Source organism: Struthio camelus, chromosome 3 (assembly GCF_040807025.1).
Source record: "Struthio camelus isolate bStrCam1 chromosome 3, bStrCam1.hap1, whole genome shotgun sequence".
In the NCBI taxonomy this organism is placed as follows: domain Eukaryota; kingdom Metazoa; phylum Chordata; class Aves; order Struthioniformes; family Struthionidae; genus Struthio; species Struthio camelus.
Window position 1 is genome coordinate 60,120,559 of NC_090944.1, and position 23,751 is coordinate 60,144,309.

A 23,751-nucleotide genomic window follows, 5' to 3' on the forward strand; every position below is an offset into this window, starting at 1 on the left:
CAAGCCCCGCCCCGCCCCCGCGCTGCCAGGCCCCGCCCCCGCGCGGGGAGAGGGGCCCCGGTAGCGCCGCGGCGGGTTTCGGGCGGTGCTGTATTTTGGGGGGTTTTCACGCTTGTGCACGCGGTTTCTTCAGGTATTTTCCCCAAGCCACGTATTTCCAGCGTGCCTGGATTATGGTACTACGCGTTAACCGCCGTGTAATTTAGGACAGTAAGTTGTAATTTTAAAAGATCTCTCTTTATAACAAACTAGTCATAAAAAGCGCAACATTTTGCATCAGTAACGTTATAGCTTTATGGGTAGCCTCTCATGAATGCTTGATACAGGATGGTTGATGATGGTGGAGAGTTATTTTCCTTGAATTAATAAAAATCAATGTTTAAATAAAAATACACAGGCAATCCAAACTAACCAAAACTTGGGCTTGCATCTTTAAGGGAAAGAAATATCTGTAATTTGTGATCGAAGTCAATAGGTCTGCTCTGAGGTTCTTTGTATTTGCTTGTCATTTTCCTTCCCAGATAGGGGATGAGTTCACAGTGATCCTTGAACTGCTCCAGTTTCCTCTTGTACTTTTTCCGTACATATTCTGAGCTTCTAGGGTTATAAGCTGCAAGAAATCGAGCAATATATTAATGTTGCATGTTAATTCTGTGGAATTACAATACAGAAATTTTAAAACATAGATCACATCCACACCTGATATTTTTACTCTTTGTACAGATAAAACTCGTGGCACAGATGGCCCATGTCCATTGATTCCAAAGCCACGACAGAAATTGTCTGCTATTTCAGAAGTTCAGTACCGCTCGTGCTGTGCTCCAGCTCGCTCTGCGCAGAGCTACGCAGCTTTCTCTGTGCTGCTTTTCTCTGTCCTCCGCAATGAAAATGCAATGGAAGGGGGAAAAGCGGCTGTGCAGAGCCAGCTCCAGTTCCCTCTGACAGCTGAACTTTCCCTAGACCTGAGCTCGCTGAAAGCAGTGGGACCATATTTCTGTACCATGATGTGTAAGCTGATACGTTGGCCCGGACTCAAACAGGCGCTGCACAGCGCCGTCTTAGGAATTTCTGCATCCTTGACACGCTTACTCTATGACCCAAATACACTGCCCACAGAAATCCAAAAGCTGACTATATATCCCTGATAGTTCAGAAGAGAACATAAATTCCAACGCCAGGAACGTTACAATGAAAGTTGTGCTGTTTCTGTTCTTCCTTACCTCCCTGCTCTAAGCCATATTCTGGGGTACATCAGTGGTGAGTGCCTATCCATTAATCTGTATTATTTTAACTGTTACACTGAGGCAAAGGGGAAATGGTGATGTAAGGCAGCGAAATCCTAGGCAGCTGCTTTTCTGTAGATGGTACTTTACATCACAAATTATAACAAAAACTGGACAGCATGGAGAATTATACTGTGAGATACATCAGCCCATTAAGTTGAAAATGTAAGCATTCTACAATTCTTCGGTGTTTTTTCAAGCAGAACTATAAGCAGAGCTGTTAGAGGAGTCAAGTTTGAAGGGCACTGAATCACTATAATGAGGTACGGCTTCCTACTCTTTTCCAGGAGTAAATGTCTGCATTTGTGAATGATGGCCTACTCTTCTTGGATACTGAAAATCAAGTACTATTGTTAAAACGTTTCAGGAGGAACCACAACCACTGCTCCTTCTCCACTATCTAAATGTGAAATGAAGGGGTGACACACGTTGAGGATGTCAAAATCTTACTTCAGATAAAAATAGAATTTAAAAAAATTCCAAGGGACCCCAATGTGAAGCTCTTTGATCAATTTTCTGGTCATGAACTGCATGACTACTCTGAAGAGGCACACAGTAATAATCAACACTGTATTTGCAAGGGACATTTTCAGAGCGTACTGGAACTCTCTCTTAAGGTTACAAGCAATTCTCTCCAGGATTAGAAAAAAATGACTTGCATTCTTGGATACTTATGGTCCAATCATTTGTTACTGCATGAGGAGAGGAGTTTAATGTACTTGCACAAACTTACCCAGGTCTTTATCCAGCACTAATAATGATTTGACGATACTATATATGAGCAAAGCATTCCTAGAGTGGACATACAGATATGTTAGCAAAGTGATGCTAACAGTAGAATGATATTACTCTTTGTGAATGAAACAAGCTTTGGTGGGAAAAAACGTAGTTTTGCAGGTATAGGGGCTTATAGTGTGCCTACATTATTCAGTGGTGATCGTTAACAAAGCTATACTAGCGGAAATCTGTGATAGTCCAAGAAAATTCTGCAGAGCTCTGGAAGCTGTATGGGAAAACACAGAATGCAAAGAACTTTAGAAAGATGATAAAACGTGGCATTATCTAGAAGGATAAGCAAAACCTTAAAATAACAAAAGGTAACATAAAGTTCACCTGCTGAACAAGCTGGCTTGTAAAAGGCAAAATTGGTAAGGCTGAAGAAGTGGCACAGTCTTGCTCTAGACATCTCTAGCAGCACTGATCAATATCTAGACCAAAGCCACTAGGCTGCTGAAACTGGGCTGCTGAAATCCTGAAATCCCTATTAAGCTGATAAGATTTTTAGCTGCAACTGTTATCTTGGACTGAAAAAAAACCCCTCAAAACAAAAAACAAACCAAGAGCTGATAGAAACACAGGAGACAAAGTTTGAACAACTTTCCTCATTGAAGGAGAAAGCCTAACCTCTGGCAGCAACATGAGGCATTTTCCTTTATTTTGTGGGCTCAATCCAAGCCACCCAATTTTATGTGTGGACTGTTTATCTATGTTACGGAAAAGTAAGGTGATGAGACTGTAGCTTAAATTGAAAAGATATAGAGTTAAAAATAATCAGCATACTGATACTCCAAATCTCATTAAAATTGAAATCTTCCCAGATCATTTCACAAATAAACAGACTGATAAGTATCTTCTCATTTCACTGTGCTGAAACTGAAAAATCTACCTAAATCTGCATGGGCATCTGTTCTTTTAAACTGCGTAATTTAATGCATCAATACTGAGCTCTTGCGAAAGAAATAATCTTCAAAGGGACAAGTATTCTGTGTGTAAAGCTGTTTTCCAAAACAATTAGACCTCTTGTGGAAGATACGTATGAATAGAAAGCTGTGCTGAGATTACCTGCAAGGCAAGGTTTGTTAGTAAATTTTATCTGATGAACTGATATAGTGGGAAAAGAAAAGCATACAGGCACCTAGGCCATTCTTCAGATTTATTAAACATTTCAGCAGTCTTTATTATAGTGATTTCAGTCAAATTTTAAGATAATTCAGGTTGTCCAAGACTAGTTTAAACTTTGGTGCCACCTAGTTTTAAACAGTTTTGCTTTTTGTTTCAAGCTACTATCGTGCATGTTAGAAACGTTTCCAAGGAGGGAAGCTTCCAGGGGGGAGACTGGTGATAAAATACTATTAAAATCTCATGTTTTTATGAGAAATCACAAAATATCTAGCTATCCTGTTAGCCTTTTTTCTTCCTTGGTCCTTACACATTTCCAAGAGGCTTGGCAATGTGTACTTAAATCAGTATATAGCAGTATTTTTCCAAACTGGACATCAGAAAACTACAGAAATCAGTCATCAATGTTATATCAGATGATTTATTGCATTTATTTGAGTCATTATGTTTATAGGATGTTATTTTTATACTCTACCTTTTAAATGACAGGCGATAAACAGCAGAGCAGTTTTTTTTACGCTCAGGAATGGAAACTTTGGCTTTAAGCAGCCTACTTCATTCAGAGCTTTAATTAGAGAAGTTGCTACTCCCTAAAGAAATAAAACAGTTTTTTAAAGACCATTACAGTGATCTAGAACAAAAATATATTAAAAGCCTGATCCTGCTGTCATGCAAATCCAACCATATAGTATGCTATCTAAGCCAGTGAACTGTAGAAGATCACAGAAATGATAGAAAATAGGGAGGGAAGAGACCTTGAATCATTTTTTATTTCCTATCCCTGTCTAAAAGTGTTAATAACTATCCTTAAACCATTCCTCATAGGTTTGTGTCTAACCTGTGTTAAAAATCAAAGCAAAATGTAATCATATTAGATACGATAAACTAAAGAGTCATAAAATTCATCATATAATGTTGCAGTTTATTATTCCCCTCTGATGATCTTACTTATTTTTTTCTATTTAAGTTTTGAGCATCTATCATTGTAAAGCTTTTTAAAATTTCCTCTCTTAATTGCAAGTACCTACCTGAACACAATTTTCAATTAAATATAATGCAATTAGTAAAAATAATACTTATATTACATTAAAAAAGAACTGCCCCCCCAAAACTGGATGTAGTATGTTATACATTGTAAAATCATGTTTTTTAAAATTTGATTTGATCTAGAGAGGCAAAAACTGACCTGTTCAAGGTATCCAGCTAGGGGAAGTGCAGTAAGTAGTATTGGCTCCTTTACTGGAGGGAGTTTGCGTGGAAGCTTCAAATTCCAGTACTTCTCTGGTAACCTAACCAGATAAAAAGTAAGGACTTTCAAGATGTATAAACTATGAAATGATTAAAGATTAAAATGTGAATAGTATATTCACCTCATGAACTTCTGAAGTTTTTCTTCACTTTCAAAAATATATACCTTATCTTGATATTTTACAGCATTCTCAGTGTTGCCAGGCACCAAAGCTTCGTATCTGAAGAGATGGAGCAACAAGAAACGTTAGGCATCATTTGTGCTGTGTATATTCATGAGATACTGGGAGCCTTCTGGTAATCTAGCAAGTTTAGAAATTACAAAAAAGGGAGCAATTAGATCATCTGTGCTTCTACCACATGACAAACAGTTACAAGGCTCAAAATGTGAGTGAGACCCTGCCTCAAAATCTGCTTATAAGTGAACTTTTATAGTGCCTCTTTAGAACTCCTCTGGCTAAAATGCCAACCATGCTTATTTAGGAGACTAAGAAGGGACAGCATAGAAATGACTGCTATGGTTGTATCTCAATAAGAAATTCCTGCACACTGAAAAAATCAGTGAGGCTTTACAGTGGAGCTTGATGGATCTCTTAAAAAAATGTGGTAGCTAGTTTTGCCTCTCCTTAAGTGTTGTGAGATTTGTTTGAACTTTGAAGGCTTATCATAGAGAAAACTCAAACTATATCCAAGCAGACTATATCACAAAAGACAGTAAGCCAACACAGGTCCTTGTGATCGGCTTAGTGTTCTCTTGAAAGCTAAGCTTTGTCCCCTTTAGTCAGCTTTGCGGAAGGGGATCCAATGCATTTGAATGAGTGCTGATTTAAGTAAATTACCATTACCCAAGACACAAAAGAAGAAAGAATCCCAGATTTAAGGAACTTATGGCTTACATGTCTTTCCCTCTGCAAGAGGTGATCATCTGGCCAACATAAACTCCTACTACTTAGGTCTGTCTCTCAGCTCTATTGCAGGATTTTTGAGAGAAACTCAACACATCTGCTTCTTTCAATTACAGTCTGCTTCCTATACAGATGTATAGGAACTGATAACCTTCAGGATGCTTCAGGTTGTGCCTCAGTCTAGTTATTAGAAATACTCTAGACCATGACAAAAAGGGAGTTGATAGGTGATATTTTTCAGCCTCAGAAAAAAGACTAATGAGGCATCTTCTACAGTGAAAGCAACAATGTTTTTAACACCCACTACTGCAATAAAACTAATGGAGAAATGGAGGAGAAGTTTGGATAAGGCTAGGTCAAGCATGCTGTTTGTATTCTGGGGTTCTAGGACATATAGTTTGTAACATTAAGTTATGAAGACTGCAGTGGTGTACCTCCGTTTTCCATCTAGGTAAGTGACGGGACAGTACCCCTGCATTTCAGCACTTCTAGGGAATAAGGCCTTCACTTCTGCCACTGTCAGTTTCTTTGGTAGCATTTCTGGAGGTGGAAGAGGATGAGGTGCCAGTGGTGGTACATATACTGCTGGTTCATTCAAGAATTTCTGTAGAAGAAATTAAACATTTTAATAACGAGAGAAGCACTATAAGACTGTTAGCCAAACTCCGAAGGACTGGTTCATGCAATTTAGAACTCCTCTGTTTCTTCTACAAAATTTCTCTTAGTGTGCTAATGCTGCTGCCACGCCAAGTAGGTCATTTCTTTTCCAGTCCACTCACCACATCACTACCCACCCAGCGTCCATCCAGTATCCATGGCCATTACTAGTCACTTTCTACCCCATCCGCCCCACCAAAGACAAATGGAAGAGGGAGGAAATGGTTGCTTTGAAAATGAATGTTTGATCTATGACAATTTGTAAGGGGATCTTTGGTTTGAAAGGACTCTCTGCTGAATTCTGTCTGACTGGACGTTTGATAGCAGGAGTATACAGAGGAGTAGCTAGAATACCGATAACACTAGTCTAATTCAAATGCTGTGGTGTTGTTTCTGTACAGAATCAAAGACTCAGAGCAATAATGTTCCTTCTCCCCATAACTCCTTCCCCACGTGCTTTTGGACACTTACATCCAATTCTTCCTGTGAAGCCATTTTGTAATAGTGTCCTCGAAATTCCGCAGCAAACTGCAGTGATGAGGTTACAGAGCAGTCGACCAATTCACCTCTTTCTGCAAGGCTGACAGGACAGTACTGTCCAAACTCCCCCAGTCGATACCGCAGCTCTTCAGGGGTGATGCATAAATCAGCAATGCTGGCTGCTTTCCCTGTTAATAGTAGTAATTAATGATAAACTTTTCTTAAGGAAATATACAGAAAGCATAAAGCATTTCTATGTAGGAATGTTACAGTTTAGAAGATTATTATATCGTGAAAATGATATGAAATAATAAGAATTCAAATATTAGCAAATTTTTATGAACTGATATTAAAATAAAGTTTCAACCTATTTTACTGATTAATTTTAGTGACATTTCTCTAGCATTTACTTAAGGAATATAATAAGTATTAATGATGTGGGATACTCTACATGCTTAACTTATTAGTCTGTTTTCTCTGGGATAGGTTTATTAGTGATTTATTGCTTCATTTTTCTTTGTGCTGCAAAGGAACATTTCAGCTATTATTTTAATTCTTTACATTGGTGAAAATGAGTAAAAGGTGTTATAAAAGCATATCCTTTATTCATCCTTGTCTTGCAAATGCCGTGGTCTATCTGGATGTAATAAATTCAAGATCTTGCATAAAATGTCAGATAAAAATATTTTAAAAGGCTGCTTTTCAAGCTTGATTTGAAAAAGTTAAAAATATTTTTGTATGACTGAAATTTATAAGGAGAGTGCAGGCACAGAGCTGTAAAAGGTAAAATCAAAAGGTGATTTTAAGATAAAGAAGTCTGCCCTTCAGTGGAAGTCTAGTTAAGCTGCCCAGGCATATTTGAGGCGCACGTTTAATCCTTTCTGTGCTGACACACACAAATTCAGGTGGGAGCTACGCCATTTTAGACTAAAGAGTTTTTGGTCCTTCAGTGCAGAAATTAACTTAAATTGCATATTTAACCTTAATTCTGAATTTCTAATGAATATTCTCCTTCCCTTAGGTGCATCTTGAAATCATGGTTCTTCCCGTATCACAGAATCACAGAATGGTTTAGGTTGGAAGGGACCTCTGGAGATCATCTAGTCCAACCTCCCATGCTCCCATGCAAACCTTTGTGCTTTGGTATACCCTATCTGATCTTCTGTAATCACCTAAAGTTGAGGAATCTCCTATGGAGTACAAGACCTCTAACTTATTTCAGTTCTTTTCTGTTACCTTGTTCTTTGGACAACAGTCTTGGGTTGTTCTGTAGTTGGTTTGCTCTTTGCTCTCTTCAAGAGAGCTCTTCAAGGTCTCTCCAGATGAGATCAAAGCGTCTGCAGTGCTGCATGATATTGGCTCTGGCATTGAGAGGTCTGGGAAAAATGCAGCACTCCATCTCTGTACCACTGCAAAGGATAAGGTCACCTAAGACCTCAAAGTCTTACCCATTATTGTTTCCGATGACCTACTAAAGACAAAGGACTACTGCCTAGTTGCTACTTTTCCATGAAGAGCCTCTGCTAATTAAGGAACCTGCAATCCACCTGGGCACTCTTCACATACTCTCAGAAGGCAGATGCAACAAAGGAGTTGTTAGAAAGAAAGTCCTCTTTTGTATAGCCCACCAAGTACTTAAAATGCAATCCAGTGCTTTACACAAGCATAATCAAGTTAAACTATTTTTTCCAGTAGTTACTGTTTTCCTAGCTAGTCTTACACTAAGTTTGACATCTAAACTTATCAACCCGTAAAGCTACCTGATAAGTGTGAAGACACTGAACTTTAAAGAAAATTTTAGATTCAGAAGATTTGGAGATGCTCACATCCATTTGTCTGCTGTTATAGCTGGAATGAATGATACAAGATTTTATATTAGAAGAAGGCCTTGCGTTTGGACAGCTATAGAATGCCAAGGCGAAAGGTAGAAGCTGTAATGAACAAATCTAATCTATGGGTGGAAATACGCAGAAGATATACCAAGGGCACAGCGAAAACAAGGACTGTCAGGTTTTTAACTCCAGATTTCACAAATAACATTATGTTTTTGTCTATACTAAGCTTTCAACTGTGTATTGGTTAACATTGTATTGGTTAACTCATTTTAACTCATAACGCATTTTGTCACGTAGACCAGGTGCTAGATACATCAGCCTTGAATGAGGCAGGTGTTGGGCGTTTTGTCTTTTCAGTGTTATTTTCTTATGGGTTTTTTGTTACGTCTAATAAGTGAAATGTGCTATGAACCTTAATTCCAGCTGCGGTTGGTATGCATGAGCTCAAGAATTAGCTTAATCCAGAGGAAGTTAAAATTGAATTTAAATACACTCATTACAGTACAACTTCTTAAAGAAATGAACATTATTTTGAGCAACTTTGTTTTTCTTTTACCTTCTCTTATTCTTTCCAGGTATATCTGGATTTCTTTAGCAACCGCTTGAACTTCCTGGAGTACTTTGTTCCAGATCCACCACTTGCTGTGAAAGGCATCAATCACACACCAGTTCTGATGCTCTTTCTCATAGTAAGTCCTAATTGCATCAATGTGTTGTCTATAGCAGGAATTTCGAATAGCTAGAATCTGTGAGCTGTCGTGTACAGGGTAGGGAAGCCTGAAGACAACAAAAAGTAGCGATGATTTAATACAAGTCTGAAGGTTAGATCGTTGGCTTGAATGTCACATATACATTTTAGAATGTATTTTTACAAAATTCAGGTTATTTGAAATTGTAGAGTGTGTTTGAGAAATTCAACGTTCTTGTTAAGAATATTGCCCATTACATATGAAAATATGTAACTTACCTCTGACCAGGCAATTCAGAACAGCCAAGTGGATGTTCAGAACCAAAGAACATAACTTTTGCTATTTATCTTGCAAACACAACTCAATAATTTTGGAAAGAATTTGAAATGTATCAGCACATACTTACTGACTCACTCTATCAGTATACCATTAAATGCTACCCTAGACAAAAGCTTATTTAAAGTGAAAGTCACTGTTTATTGAAAAACAGGCTTAATTTTGAATTATATTGTTGTTTGAAATCAAGAAGTAGCTACAGTCCTTGGATGTATTTTGAAAAGTATCTAGCTGTCATATTTACATATACATAAATGAAAATAATTCATTCAACCTCTAAAAACATTATGCAAGACCAGAAGAGGTATTTTTACTAGAACAGAGAAGCACTGACTGTCCTGGTTCTTGATTTAAAATGATGCTAAAGAAAGAGAAACTTCTGTTTTAATAGGATTCATTTCTCTGTAAGTTGTCCCTTTTAGAAATTGCTAATATTGCCCATTTTAATTGATTTGTTTTTAAGCCCATAAAATGTAATGTTTGATATTTAAAATGTTTTTTAAGTAAATACATTTAAAAAGACAGCATTACTTTAATTTTGTGCAATGCAAATAGTCTTTAGGCTTTCACTAAGCAATAAAGCATTGTACTGATTACTTGATAAAGTGAAAGAGACAAAATGAAAGAGACATGCAATAATGCTCTAAGCTATCTGGAACTTCTTAGAAACACTTCCTTTAATGAGAACCAGGTTCTCAAACAATTTAATTTTAAGGTGAATACTCTGTTCTTTTTAATTCTCTGTCCCTTTATAAACTACTTACTGCTGTATCTCAAAAACAACCAACAGCTTTTGAAACAAAATATCAACGTCCTTGGAGAAACAAAGAAGAAAGCTATCTGAACTGAAAGGTTTAGATGAGTAATTCATGAACTGTATACATGTTATTAAAATATACATTGCTCCTATCTTTTAAAAAGGACTACAGTTAAGACTTAAAGAAAAAAAGGTTTGTCAGGTAAAGTATCAATTTCTTCTATGATTACAATAACTGGGTTGATGAATAGTAAGCCTCAGCAGCAGAGTGAACTGGTAACATTTCTGATACGCAGTTTCACAAAAACTGCTATTAAACTTAGCATTGGGTGCACACCATTGCACTTCTGTGTCCTCAGTCCGCCATGCTGGGAATCTGGCCACAGCGTGCTGCAGCTTCCTCTGGCCAGTATGTCTCAGTTTCTGGTCTATGGAAATCAAAGCATTAAATTGTAGAGGCACTAGCACCCATGCCTTTTCCACAGTATGCGGAGTTGGGAGGCCCATGGGATATCCACCTGCATCCAAGAGCATGAAAGCCTTCCTAGATCCACCAACTTAGATAACAGCCTCTCAGGGTACAGCACTGAGGTATAGCGCTACGTAGAGAGAGAGATTACAATATTGTGTTGGTAAAAATATGGCTCTCAGGGAGCATCACTACCTGTTCGTGCTTTCCTTATCCGACAGTGCTCTTCTGAACACTTCCTTTGCATCCATTTCCAATTCAAAGATTTTCACTGGAATTATCCTAAATGATTCCAAAAGGTTTACTTGTTTTCTTGTTAGAGGATATCCATCAATAACAACTCTGCACACAAACAGAAACAGAAAGACAGGTTTTCTAAAGGGTTGGTTCCTAGTCAGTTATCAAGGCTCCAAATATTCACCATACATTCTCAATAGACACAAAAGTCTACTCCCATGCCATTAAGTTCAGTGCTGCCCTGATTTATTAGACACAGTCTTCCCCCAAAGAATTTACAATCAATTAAAATTAAAAAATTGTAAGTAGATGGAATAAGAAATGGTAAAGAGCAAAGGAAATACACAATGGGTAAAAGTTATAGGAACAGAAAGTGGACAGCTCTGACTTACCAAAATGGTGGAGTTTTCAGTTCTCACGCATCAGTTATGCAGTAGTTTAGTTTTAACTCTGGGAAATTTTCATATGGATTAGGAGAAGTAGTTTTCAAAGTGAAAAATAAAATAATTTACAGTGCTTGAACCATTTTCCAAAACACATTGAAAAAGAACCTTGTTTCACATATTGTGCAATACTAGGGCAAAATATTCTGAAACAATATTCCAATAATTAACATGAAAGAAAAGTTGAAAGAATTCTAATCTCAAGCTCAAATAATTTTCAGAGATTGGTCTGGAATTGCCTTTTTCTGTAAAAATTCTCCTTTTTAAGGAGAGGAGTTGAAGGTCATTAAATTGATAATGAAACAAAATGCTTCTTCGAGTTAGCCCAGTTTGACACGTGTTGGGGATAGAGCCTAAGAAATCTATATATCCCCTAAGAAATGAAGTGGAAAGAATCAGTTTTCTGCTCCTCCTTAATAGCTTCAACTGTTAACAAAATCAGAAAAAAGCTGGAGTACTGAACTACCAGTGTGCATTACTGGAGAGAATCAGATCAGTCTGAGCTGGTACAAGAATGGCTATAAGAGAGATAAAATGGCACTTCTCAATGGATAATAAAATAGTGGCTTCTGGCTGAAAAAGGGTAATTTTCATAAAACATATTACTTGAATTTACTGGAACATATTTACTTGAACATCGCAGAAAATTATGTTTCAGGCTGCTTTTCCAGAGTAATGTGCAGAGCCTATTTTACACTTCGTTTTGGACAGACAAATTATTTTCTTAATGAATAAACCATTGATGTGTTTTACTGAAACAGTTTGTTTCACAGTGATAACATGAGAATCACTGCCTATGAAAGGGCTGTGTACGCTGAAAAAAAACCTCAAAACCCAGACAAGACTCTTACCCAGTGGTAGTACACATCTGATTCATCAGAGTCACATCGAGAGCCTGGACAGCCAGTTCGTCAGGTACAGTCAGTCCTTTATGAAGATGCCACTTTAACATAAGTGCCAACTCACTTTCCGGCTGCTCGTTTAACACGAGCCGTATGGCATCTCCCATAGTGAGGCGCAGTAATCCATATACACTTGCAAATTTCTTGGCAACTGCAAAACATTTAGACTTCAACACTCAACTTTCACATAAGCAAAATCGCAACCTAGCAGTCTGTTAAACTAAGTCCTCAGCCTTGGAAACTAAGCGTTCATCTCATACCCTGGCTTGTTTCCAGTGCAGAATCTTGCTAAGCGGGTACCTAAACCTGCTTAAGGGGCTAAAGGGCCCGGTCCTCTAGCTTTGTGCAGTGCATGCCTAATGCACTAATAGCATTCAATTCAGCACAAAGCACAGCAGCCATTATCAATTTTATTTGAAAATATGTTAGAAAATATGCTACCACTGCCCACAGAACAGCTTAGCTGTTAGATCACTTATCCAGGAAGTAGGAAATATGGTTATACTTTCCTCCTTAATATGAAATGACTTAAACCCATCTCTTCCATTTCTAACACCCTGTCCTAACCATTAAGCTCTGATGTAAGCTGAATCTTCTCCTCTGGCTGAAGGCAGAGACCTGTGGCTTGAGAGAGTCATGAAGGGAGACAGAGAAAAGGAGGGGGAAGAGAGAGGGAAAATCCTGTTTCATAATCTAGAAATTAGGAAACAGGCTGGAGAATGTAGTGTTTTGGGTTCTGGTCCTTGATCCTAGGAATGTTTCCTCATTTTATGTTACATCATATTGGTTAAAGGAAACAAGAAACAATTAGAAAATAATCAGAAATAAGCAAGAGTTATAAATAATACAAGCTCAGATTCGGTGCCATCTTCTGTCTTACAGATAATATTGGCTCCTACCTGTAGTCTTCCCAGATTTTGGAGGTCCTACAATTGCAATCTTAATTGGCACAGCTGGTTTAGGTTTTGGCTGACGAATATATTTGATGGGATTTTTCATAAATGTTTCTTTATTTTCTTTACTTGAAAAGAAATAAATATATTGTCGATGGATTACAGGATAGACTGGGTTTTCATGGCTCTGGGGTAGTTTGATTATATCTCCTTCACTTAGCTGTAGCATATACAAAATAGGAAACAGTTAATTAGGCTTGACATAGCCTCCTCTTCTTCCATCCTGCAGAAGAGGCTGCATGGGCAGGTAGACGACTACCAGCTACTGGAAGCAAGGCATCACAAGGTTCTGAAATACCACCCCTCAGACATAATGTCCTATATGAGTCTGAGGAACTTCCGTATGTATGTAATTCTTGTACAAAATAATAAGGTAAACATTAAAAAGAGAAAGAATATTCACTGTTTCCAGTAGGTGGTACCATAACACTTTCTGTCCATGAAGAGACCACAATCAGAGTGATGGATTTTTTTTTTTTAACTTTTAGAGAATTAACACCATTTCTACTGAGGATAAAGAAAATTATTTTATTCCTCCGTGAATTAAGAAACACTTATATTGTCTGGCGAACAGTAGAAGATATCCTGGGAATATTGTACTCAGCAGAAGTCATGCCCAAATGAAGAAAACAGAAAAGAACATCAATACTTACATTGTGGTGAAATGCAAAAACCACAATAAGACAAGCCAAAAAAGCTTTGTTAAAATAGAAATACATCAGGAAGCCTTTTCAAACACATCAGGAAGCCTGCTAGAAAGTCTATAGTGCCGAGGGATAACTGAGATGTAAGAAGAGCACTAAAGGCAGAAATGGTCATTGCAGAAATGCTACATGAATTCCTTGCACCACTCTTCGCTAAGGAAGAACTTAGGTATGTCCCTATTGCAGCTGTTCTTGAAGGAACTGCCTTAAAGGGTCAGTAGAAGATATTTTAGTACAAATTGGTGAGATCTGTAGAAAAAAATTGCCGAGACCAGATGGTGTTCACCTTACATTTCTAACGGGGTTCAGAACCGAAACTGCTGAATTACTAACTGATGTCTAGCCTAGTGCTTACATTGACCTTCCTGCCACAAAAGAGAAAGGTGGAGAGAGTGACCAATTTTTAGAAAGGCCTCCAGGATGGATCCTGTTTACCACAGTCCAGCAAATTTGTCTCCTATACTGAGCAAATTGTTTGGAAATATGATAAAGAATAAAACTAGTAGGTACACGTACACATATGAAATAATGGCAAAAAGCCAGCTGAACTTCTGCAGAGGGAAATCACACCTCACAAGTCTATTAGTGTTCTTTAAAGGAGTCAGCAAGCATGCAGATAAGATGGTCGGGTTGTTACAGTAGATAAGGGAATGTTCTACTGTACTGTATTACCTTGCCAGGCCCTTCTCTAATCCTTAAATTCCTATTTCTGCATCAGGTCATTTCAGACTGCTTGCCCTCAATTTATAAGATATCAAGAGTCTGCTCTACTCTATATTTGGTGCTCACATTTCTCCCTCAGCTCATCATTGTTATTCTTTGTTTATCTAATCTCTTCCATAACTACTTATATTTTTTCCTAAATTTAATCTAAAAGTAATTGGTATGTGCTCTACCTGCTCTTCTACAAAGACCCTCTAGTCCTTAATCAATTTCATTATTTCTATTATATCCCAAAATACACTCAAAATGACCCTATTTCCCTTTCATTATTATCATCATTTATAATTCCCACTGTCAGCACACCAACCTGATTTCATCTAGTGGCTTTTTTGGACTTCTTTCTTTCGTCTGACTGAATTATTTTTTTATTTGGTAAGAGACACTATACAGTATATTGAACTGGAGAAATGGAATTAAAAAAATGTAGTGAAATTTAATAAGAAAAAGTGCAAGGTTTAGCATGTACGGGCTAATAAGAATTTCATTTATAAGCTGGAGTTCAGTTGTAAGCTGAAATGGAAATGACAGAAAAGAAGAAATATCTTCTTGTACTAATCGATTATTAGATTATTAGATGTCAATTTGATGCAACCGTGGAAAAGGCAACTGTGATCCTAAAATGTTTTAAGCAGCATTTTGATTATATAAAGCCCTAATAAGATCTGATCTCTGTACAGTTCTGATTGCCAAGGTTCAAGAAAGAGAAACATGGTCTAGAACAGGTGAAGACAAAGACCAACATGATCGTTATACAAACAGGATTAAAAATGACTTGATTATTTAGCAGCATTTAGCAGAGCAGAATGAAAGCTGAAGTATGCTTCCTTCAGGAACATTCTTGTTTTCTGTTTCCTGTTCACTGGGCTTTCTTTTATATATATATATATTTTTTTGATTCATTCACAGTCCAACCTGCTTTTATTTCTATTATTACAAACAGAAACAAATGGCATGAGCCTACTTTCCGGACTAGACATGAGTACTTTCTGACCTGAACTTTCCAGATCTCTAGTAAAATACTTTAGAATTAGATTTATTGCGCTTCAAAATGTGTAAACGTTAACAACAAACAATTATTGCGGATGGATTACATACACTTAACATTTGTCAATTTACTTTTTTGCCACTGACAGGCTTGTCAGCCACCTGCTCTACCTCTCCTCAAGTTCATCCAATTCACAAATTTAAAACCCAAATCCTTTCAGCTTGTTTTCAGTGTTTCTGAAAGGCTTTAAGAACTTCTGTGTTATTGCCCTATGTGTACTGTTGTAAGAATTAGGCATTTTTTTTCTGGCTCAGTGCCACCTTTAATTGTGTTGCTAATGCTGTAACAAATTTTACTAAATGCCACTCGGCCTCTGTTTAGCTGTAATACTGAAAAAACTAATGGGTCTTACTATCAATGCTTGCTCTATTTTTTATATATTCAGTGATATAGTTTGGATTGAATAATGTAGTTGTCATTAACTTTTGCTGGAATTCCTTTAAACTGTTTCATAATATTTTCTTGTTTTATGTGAAATATATTATTTAAAAGTATTACTTCTGAAAATATTCTTTCGCTATTAAAAAAAAAAATTACCTTGACTGGATCCCACTGACGGAAAGAACTTAGATATTTATATGAGAAAACCATCATCTTATGTGCAAGTGGCAAACTTATTGGGTAACACTGCTCAAAAATGCTTCCGCGATTTTCGATTAAAGGATTCAGCTTTTTATATATTTGGTAGCATACGATGCGAGGCTTCCGTCCTCCATCAATCTCGATTTGAGGTATTAACAGTTTTTCAAGTTCTTCCTAGGTAATGAAAACACAATGAAATATTGAAGTCATAAACATGATCAGATTTGTAATGATGAGTGGCAATAATATTTTCTGTGCACTATCAAGGATTTCTTGAGTGCGCTGTCAGTCATTGTAAATCAGTGGAATTTGATTTAACATGAGATGAATTGGCCTTCCTGCACTTTTACATTTAGGTTACAGTCAAGACTATATTTGACTTTGAGGAATCTACTATGATAAAAGTAAAGTTTAAGAGGTATCTTTTATAAGAAGTAATCAAATATCATTCTTTCCCCACCCCCACAATTTACAATGGTTTGTTTAGCTACTGTCTAAAACCATTGCTGCTGTCTGCTAATTTATTATTCCTCAGATGATTCAGCTAAACTGTAAAAATATGCTATTTTCTACAGAGTTTTTTCTAGGTACCTTAAACTTTTACAAGTGCTACAATGTTTTAATGTCATAATTTATTCTTTCATGAGAGACCAAGGTTCCATAATGCCAAAGAGGACCCACAATTAAAGGAACAGATGAAAATAAACAAGTCCTGAATAATGAATCAGAATTTAAAGTTATTTATAGAAGCTTAAATGTTCTTGGAATCAAAAAATAATGGAAAAATATTGAGTAAGCTATAACTGGGGGTACTAGTAACATGTAGTATCAATATGAAATTCTGCTATACGATACTGTTAGTGTGTAATTCCTCAACTTACATATAACATCTATGTAGCTCCACAGTCTCGGAGCTTTCCAGTACCACTCATAAGTAGGACTCAATATAATAACAGTTTCTAAAACACTAGATACCTCTGTTGTCACTGAGGATTATGTACTTCTTGAAAGAAACAAACATTGCTCTCTTAAATGCTCGTTCCTTTTCTGATCAAATTTCTCATCAGTGTACTACTGTGACACACTACAAACTCCCAAATGTCAGAATGGAAAATGGAAAATCTTCCAAGAACTCTAGTATTTCATTAGCTTTAACTGAAGACATTATATTGCTTATGGAAAGGGTTAGAATTTTCCCTATGTCAAGGCTGTTACAGGGTTTGTTTATTGTCTTTCAGTGGCCTTATCCTAAATTCTTTCTAATTCCAGCTTTCAAATCCAGGTTATACTCGGAAAGTGAAATTAGCCACAGGCTTCATTCTGAACCCATAAAAATATGTTTTGATTATCATTACGATACATAATCTTGTGTATTGTTCATAAAAATGTTCAGTAAAGATACAACATTTTTACAGTCACTTTTCAAAGTTGAACGTACTTTCAAGTCACCTTCCTCCAAAATTAATGGAAAGGGTGAATCTCTGGACGCATAACATTAATCTTTTCCACACAGCTTATACTTGCTTGAAGTGCAAAGAAAATTAGGAGTTTATTCTTGATTCTCCTGACATTTAATCCATTAACTAGTAAAATAAAATGAACCTTGGATCAATTACACTTATGGTGCTGATAAAGGTAGATTCATTTTCCAAATCTTATATCTACATCTTGGCTATTTTTGTAAACTTTCTCTCTGGTCACTGGAGAGAGGTTCTAAATCACGTTCATTTCCTCCTAAAGTAAGATGCCTGGAGTAGGGTAAATGAATGGCACCAATCTACTTACATAGACATAGGCATTTACACTGCACATATCTGGAGTTAGATGAGATTATCTCACTGTAGATATCATTGAGTTCAGAAACACAGATCTGAGAGTATAGCTGTACTTAAATATTTGCTCTGTAGTAAATGGATTTTATTTTCTGATCTGATTTTTGTACTCTAGGCTGTTTCAATTTTCTATGCAAAACCTGAAATCTGACTGAGTCCACATTTACATTTGAAATATATCATATCCTTGTTTCTTTCACTATTTAAACACATAAAATACCCACTGATCACAATAAGATTATGTTAATAACAACTACATAAAAAATGTAGGGTTGTCTAATAAGGGTAGTGACTTAAAAAGGACATATGGAATTTTGTTCATATATGTACAGTCCTTTAGTTTGGTTGCCAGCACCAACTGGCCTATTAAAAAGGAAATAAAGACCCCCCCAAGACTGAGTGAGTCTACCCAAATTTTTGTTTTTTTTTTTTTTTCTAACAATATTACTTGGTCTTATAAGTTATATACTCTGTAAAATATATACCTGCTCAATACCGTCATCTTGCTGACATATTCAGATCATCATGAGTTCAGCAATAGTATCACTCAAACACTGTAACCTTCAAATCTGAGCACTAAAATAAACCAAAAACTCTTCTTGCCTCCTATCATGATACAAGTAATAAAATAAAGTACCTGTACACCTTGTAAATTATCTCTTTCTGAATCAAACTTTTCTGCAATTTCATGTCGTATACGTTCAAGAGCATCAGTCTCCTGTTCTTCAGTTTCTTCTTCTTCTGCTTCTTCTTCTTCTAAAAATTCTTCTTCAAGTTTAGCTTCAATATCCTCATTTTCATCCTCATCTTCACTGGTTTTATCATATTCCTTATTTGTTAAAACATAAATGTAAAATATTGACTTGTTTCATGTCTATGATAAAGATGTTTTGAAGGAACGTATAGTATTTCTGCCTTTCTTTTATTTAGGGAAATCACAGTTCAACAGAAACTCCCTTTTTTGGGTAGCTTATCTAAAGCAAAAATCTAGTAACTTCCAGAATAATATTTCAGAAGAAAACACAGATATTTCAAAATGCACGCAGTGAAGCACTGTGCCGATTCCAACAGCACTTAAAAAACGGCAACGCTGCATTGCATTTTTGTTGAGAGGGGTATTTTTTACATATTTGGTATTGTAGTTTGGCAGGACTTTGTTATAAACAAGCTGGCTGGCTGAAAGCATACTTCACAACGTTTCAGGAGCAGTCAAGTAGTCCATCAGTGCAAATATAAATATGCTTTGTAATTGAGTTTGGGCAGAAATCCTGGTACCGTCCTATTCGAGTTAATAATGGTTTTGACAGAGTACTGTCAAATGACAGTACTCTGCGATGACTGGGGCTACTCTTATGCTTATAAATTAGATATGCTAAACACATTCATAAGTATTTTGCTGAACTGGGGCTCACAGGAAGAATTATTTTAAAATTGTTTTTAGTGTTGATGAGTCATCAGTTTCTAAAACAATTAAAACATATCATCAAATTATTTTGAAAAGTAGAACTTTCTGATGATCTATTATATTTTTACTGTTCTAAATTGCCCTTAAAACTCTGTGACTAAAAACTCTAGAAATTTCTAAAAGATATAAATACAAACATTTCCATTGTAAATATTTTTAATTAACCTGTTTTCTTACCTCCTGCTTCTTTTTTTTTTGCTCTGCTAAAAGTTCTGTCCTTCTTCTAGCAATCTTCACATCCTGTTAGTGAAAAAAAAAGCCTGAGAAAATAATAGTATTTGCTAATAAAAGCTCTCCTCTGAGAATTCTGAAGTGGAACTCACCTTTACTTATTAGGTGAGTTTTACCCTTTATTAGGATGAATAATATGATTTAGTCAGCAGTATGATATAAAATGTTTTACAATTTTTAGATTTATTCTTCTGTACTTACGATGGGTAGAATTAGTAACTTGTCCTGGAAATGACATCCTTTTCTGCTTTATAACTCTGTTTCCCATTGCTTCTAATGTCAGAAAAATACTAGGTATGCAGCTGGAAATTCGGCAGAGCAGATATGCCTCTGGGTGAATATGCTTGTAAATTTCTGCAAAACTAACTTGGCAACTTCTGAGAATGAGATTAGGGTGAAAAAGGGACTGATTCTGATCGCAGTGAAAATATTATTATAATCTTTCTGTTACTAAGCTACAGAGTTTCCTATAGTTGGTTTCTGCCGCTTGACAAAGGGATCAATGAGCCTAGTATTAAATGTGCACTGTTTCCTAAGCCTTTTTAAAATTGCTCAATTTTGACCAAGTTTTAAGTACTTAAAATATATTCATCCATACCTACTCAGTAAATATATGTCAAATACACAATGGCTAAATTCTAACACCTGGAGGCATTCCATTCCATTCAAGGCCATTGGGGGCTAGTGAGGATTCAATCTGTAATTGCTGTTCTTGCGCACTGTGGTGCTGGTCATCTGAACTGAGATCAGAGAAGCTGAATACGTCAACACTGCAGGCAATGGCACAATGTTAGAAACACATATTAACGCTAAACAAAATGTCCTGAATACCAGACCGCTCTGGGCAGAGCAGCAAGAAGCTCTGCACAGGCTAATTTTCTTTAATCGTGTGACTATTTAAACATTGCTGAATGATACCGCATTGGCGACGTACTCATTGCTGTGTGTCCTATTGGTGGCTTCTTTCAGTGGCCAAGGAAGCTCTAGAGCAGCATTCAACTGCCCTGCCTGCATTTCCCAGATTCTCTATATGCCCTGCAACTTCAGTAACAAATGAGATAATGGCACCACCCAGCAGCGTTGCATTCTCTCAGCACCATCTGACTTGTGCACTGACGGACCGAAAGGATGCCATGGAAAAATATTCAATGTGTAATTAAAAACTATATCGCAATACTCATAAGTAAAAAGATTAAATTACCATTACTCAGGAAATCCTAATTCTGGCCTTTTCTTACTTGTAAGTGGTGGTCTTTATGCCTTGATCGATTCGTACAGCTGTTTTGTGTGTTTGTTTTAAATAACAGTCTGTTTTTTTCCTTTGTCATGAGGAGCCATATTGATGTCTATACCTCAGGATTCATAGCACAGGTATTTGCCACTTGAGTTATCAGAGTAACAGCTTACAGGGTGAGCTTAGTACAGCAGTACAAGTTCATCACTAGAATGCACCTTTTCCACTGAGGTTTCCAACTTGCATCAGGAAATACAGAATCAAAGAAATACCTGAACTCTCATGTATTATATGCATTTTCAGAGACACAATCTCTGGCACAAGCAGTTCATATAACCTATTGATATCATATGGGCCTTGTCCCAAACTCCGTTGCATTAACTTACTGTGCATCAGCTGCTCTCTAGTAACTTATCTTCAGGCCTTTTCTGATAGTATACGTGAAGTACTATATCTCACTTCTTTAGGAAGTTAGGAACCTTGAATACATTGCATATGTGCAACTGTAAATATCTGCATAGCATTTTCAAATTATTTCAGGTGGGAGACTGTGCAGCTGCAACAACACTGAGAGTGTGGCTTAGCACTCTCACATTTCTGTGCAGGTTGGGAACATAGTTGGAAATACAGGCACATACACTAAACTGTGCCTGTGAAGTAAGCCTATGGGAGATACAGATCAACTCAATAGCACACGCTCAGGGAATCCAGGGTGAAATAGCAGTACTGCGCTAGAGCAGTGTGTTTGATTTTTTATGGCTGTATTCAGTCTCTCCATCTAGTTGCCTTTTGTCCGGGACTTTCCAGAAGACTGCCTGTTGTCTAACAACACAGTTGCTTTGCTTGGGCTGCTAGGTATCTAAAACTTCTGTACAAATTAACTGCACTGAGCGGTGCTAACGTGGAAGAAGCAGAGCAGGAGAGGAGCGCTAAAGTCTCTTCAGTTCCCATGGTAAATCTGAGAAAGCTGAGAAAGTGTCAGGCTGTGGCTCCTGGCTCCCATTATCTGCTTCTCTGTGTGCTCCTTACTGCACTGGAAGTTTTAGAATCTGTATTAGGACCTGCGTTTCTGAAATTACAAATAAGTAGACAGGGCTGAAAACCTACCCTTATTTTTGCTTTCAGGTCTTTCAGTTTCTTTTTATTTTCCATTTTTTTGTATTGTCGTTCTCTCCATTTTTTCAGACGTGGAGGAAAAAGACGGTTAAAAATGTCACTTTCTTCTACTTGAATATAAACTGCAACATCAGGACAGAGTCCTCGCTCTGACAAATACTGGACTTCCTCTACAGTACGAGGGAAACCATCCAATATAAATCCTGTGGATCTGATGATCGCAAAAGAAGATATTTATCATTACGCAATGTAGTTTAAAGTGCAACAGTGAAAATGGAGTGAATTTTCAAAAATGATTTTAAACTCCCTTGTTAAAAGTATATTTTAATAGTAAATAAAAATACTTTCATGTGTTATTGCTCTTCAGAATGCAAAAGTGACATTTCACTGTGTATTTAAATTGTTGTACTAATAAATATATTTCTCTCTTCTGAGGTTTTAATGTGCTGAGGTTAATTATTTAAAAATAACTTCTTAAACCAAAATGAAATGTATCTTCAATATTGTTTGTGTGACCCTAAAAAATATACTTTGTAGCCACTGCTCTCAAACCATGTAAAGGCACCCCAAATATTATTTTGGTAAGGTCCATCACAGAAAGTTTGTTGCCTGACAATTTATATTTGAGAAATTCCTGACAATTTCTTCTCCAATACAGGATGAGAACTTTGCCACTCAGCATCACATACCTCTCCTTTCCTGCAAATATTAAAAACAGGTCAAACATGTCTGGAAAGCTCTATGGCTTGTTGGAACTCTTTCACTCTCACATTAGATGAGTAGACCCATAAAACTGAATGTTGTGTTAATGAGAAGTTAACATTTCTATTTATTAATAGAAATTAGAATTAATTAGGATTATTAGAATTAATAGACCTTAACACAAGACATTTTAAAACTGTAGAAAACCAAAGGAAATCTAAGGAGTGGGAGTGGATTGAAGAACAGCTGGTCCTGGATGCTAAGGGAAAAAGCTGGAGGGAGGACATATATCATGAAATACATCATGATGTATTTCTCCTTTACCATACAGTCCTTGAGGAAACTGATTTATATAATAATTTAATGTCATAACATTATATGTAATATTGGGTATCTTTTTGTCCTGGTGCATTCATTTCTCCTAAACCTCACCTTCCTATTTTTACACAGCTAAGAGAACGTTATCTTCCTATCTGTGGGCTGATAAGACAAAAGTTTTTTTGAGGAGCTCATTTGTTATTTTTAACACATTTCTCATACTGCTAGGGCTTGCAACCTAACGGTCAAGCTTCCAGCATCTACGATCTGTATGGAAGTGAAAGGAATAGCTAGGACATGGAAAAAGGGATTTCGCCTGCTGAGAGCATGTCCTAAAAAGCCAGTCTACCCTGTAGAAGTAATGTAGCTGATTTATTTATGCAAAAATATTCCATATTTATCATGGCACAACAGATGTACTTTGTGATCTGAAAGGCTGTCAGTTGTGGTTACTAACTGGAGTAGAGATTGTGATGAATACGCAAAAGATAACTGATTCTGTGTCTTTTTGGAGGCCATTGATATTTTGTCTTTGATTTTCACATAACATTTATAATATGTGGAAACCACATAGTTACAGCTGGATTCCAGCTCTCTATGTTTATTAACCACAAGAAAACATAAAACGTGTATTTACATAGCTATCCCATCGGCCTACCAGAACTACATGGCTATTCATGACCAGCTATTCAAAGGATTTAATCCA

The 23,751-nt window shown here is 36.7% G+C and overlaps 1 protein-coding gene and 1 long non-coding RNA gene across 5 annotated transcripts in view; one reads left to right on the forward strand and one right to left on the reverse strand.

Moving 5' to 3' along the window:
• The first annotated feature begins 37 nt into the window (after positions 1-37).
• On the forward strand, positions 38-22,459 carry LOC104145437 (uncharacterized). Of its 4 annotated transcripts, none has more exons than XR_694333.2 (6): positions 38-210; positions 7,494-8,482; positions 8,883-8,996; positions 13,582-13,966; positions 19,672-19,780; positions 20,645-22,459. It is a non-coding gene; the product is annotated as an uncharacterized lncRNA (long non-coding RNA). The 4 variants fall into 4 exon arrangements; XR_011140167.1 differs by having other exon boundaries at positions 7,494-8,396; XR_694334.2 differs by lacking the exon at positions 13,582-13,966.
• Positions 217-23,751, reverse strand: part of AK9 (adenylate kinase 9) — a 79,323-nt gene continuing 55,788 nt past the window's right edge. The window contains exons 25-38 of the mRNA XM_009676947.2: positions 22,017-22,236; positions 19,622-19,684; positions 18,617-18,808; positions 16,103-16,321; positions 13,040-13,253; positions 12,090-12,291; positions 10,754-10,900; positions 8,864-9,084; positions 6,464-6,660; positions 5,770-5,939; positions 4,553-4,651; positions 4,369-4,471; positions 3,658-3,772; positions 217-610 (exon numbers count right to left, since the gene is read on the reverse strand). Coding sequence (XP_009675242.2) covers positions 408-610; positions 3,658-3,772; positions 4,369-4,471; positions 4,553-4,651; positions 5,770-5,939; positions 6,464-6,660; positions 8,864-9,084; positions 10,754-10,900; positions 12,090-12,291; positions 13,040-13,253; positions 16,103-16,321; positions 18,617-18,808; positions 19,622-19,684; positions 22,017-22,236 — 2,365 coding nt within the window. The 3' untranslated portion in view covers positions 217-407. The remainder of the gene's footprint in view (positions 611-3,657; positions 3,773-4,368; positions 4,472-4,552; positions 4,652-5,769; positions 5,940-6,463; positions 6,661-8,863; positions 9,085-10,753; positions 10,901-12,089; positions 12,292-13,039; positions 13,254-16,102; positions 16,322-18,616; positions 18,809-19,621; positions 19,685-22,016; positions 22,237-23,751) is intronic.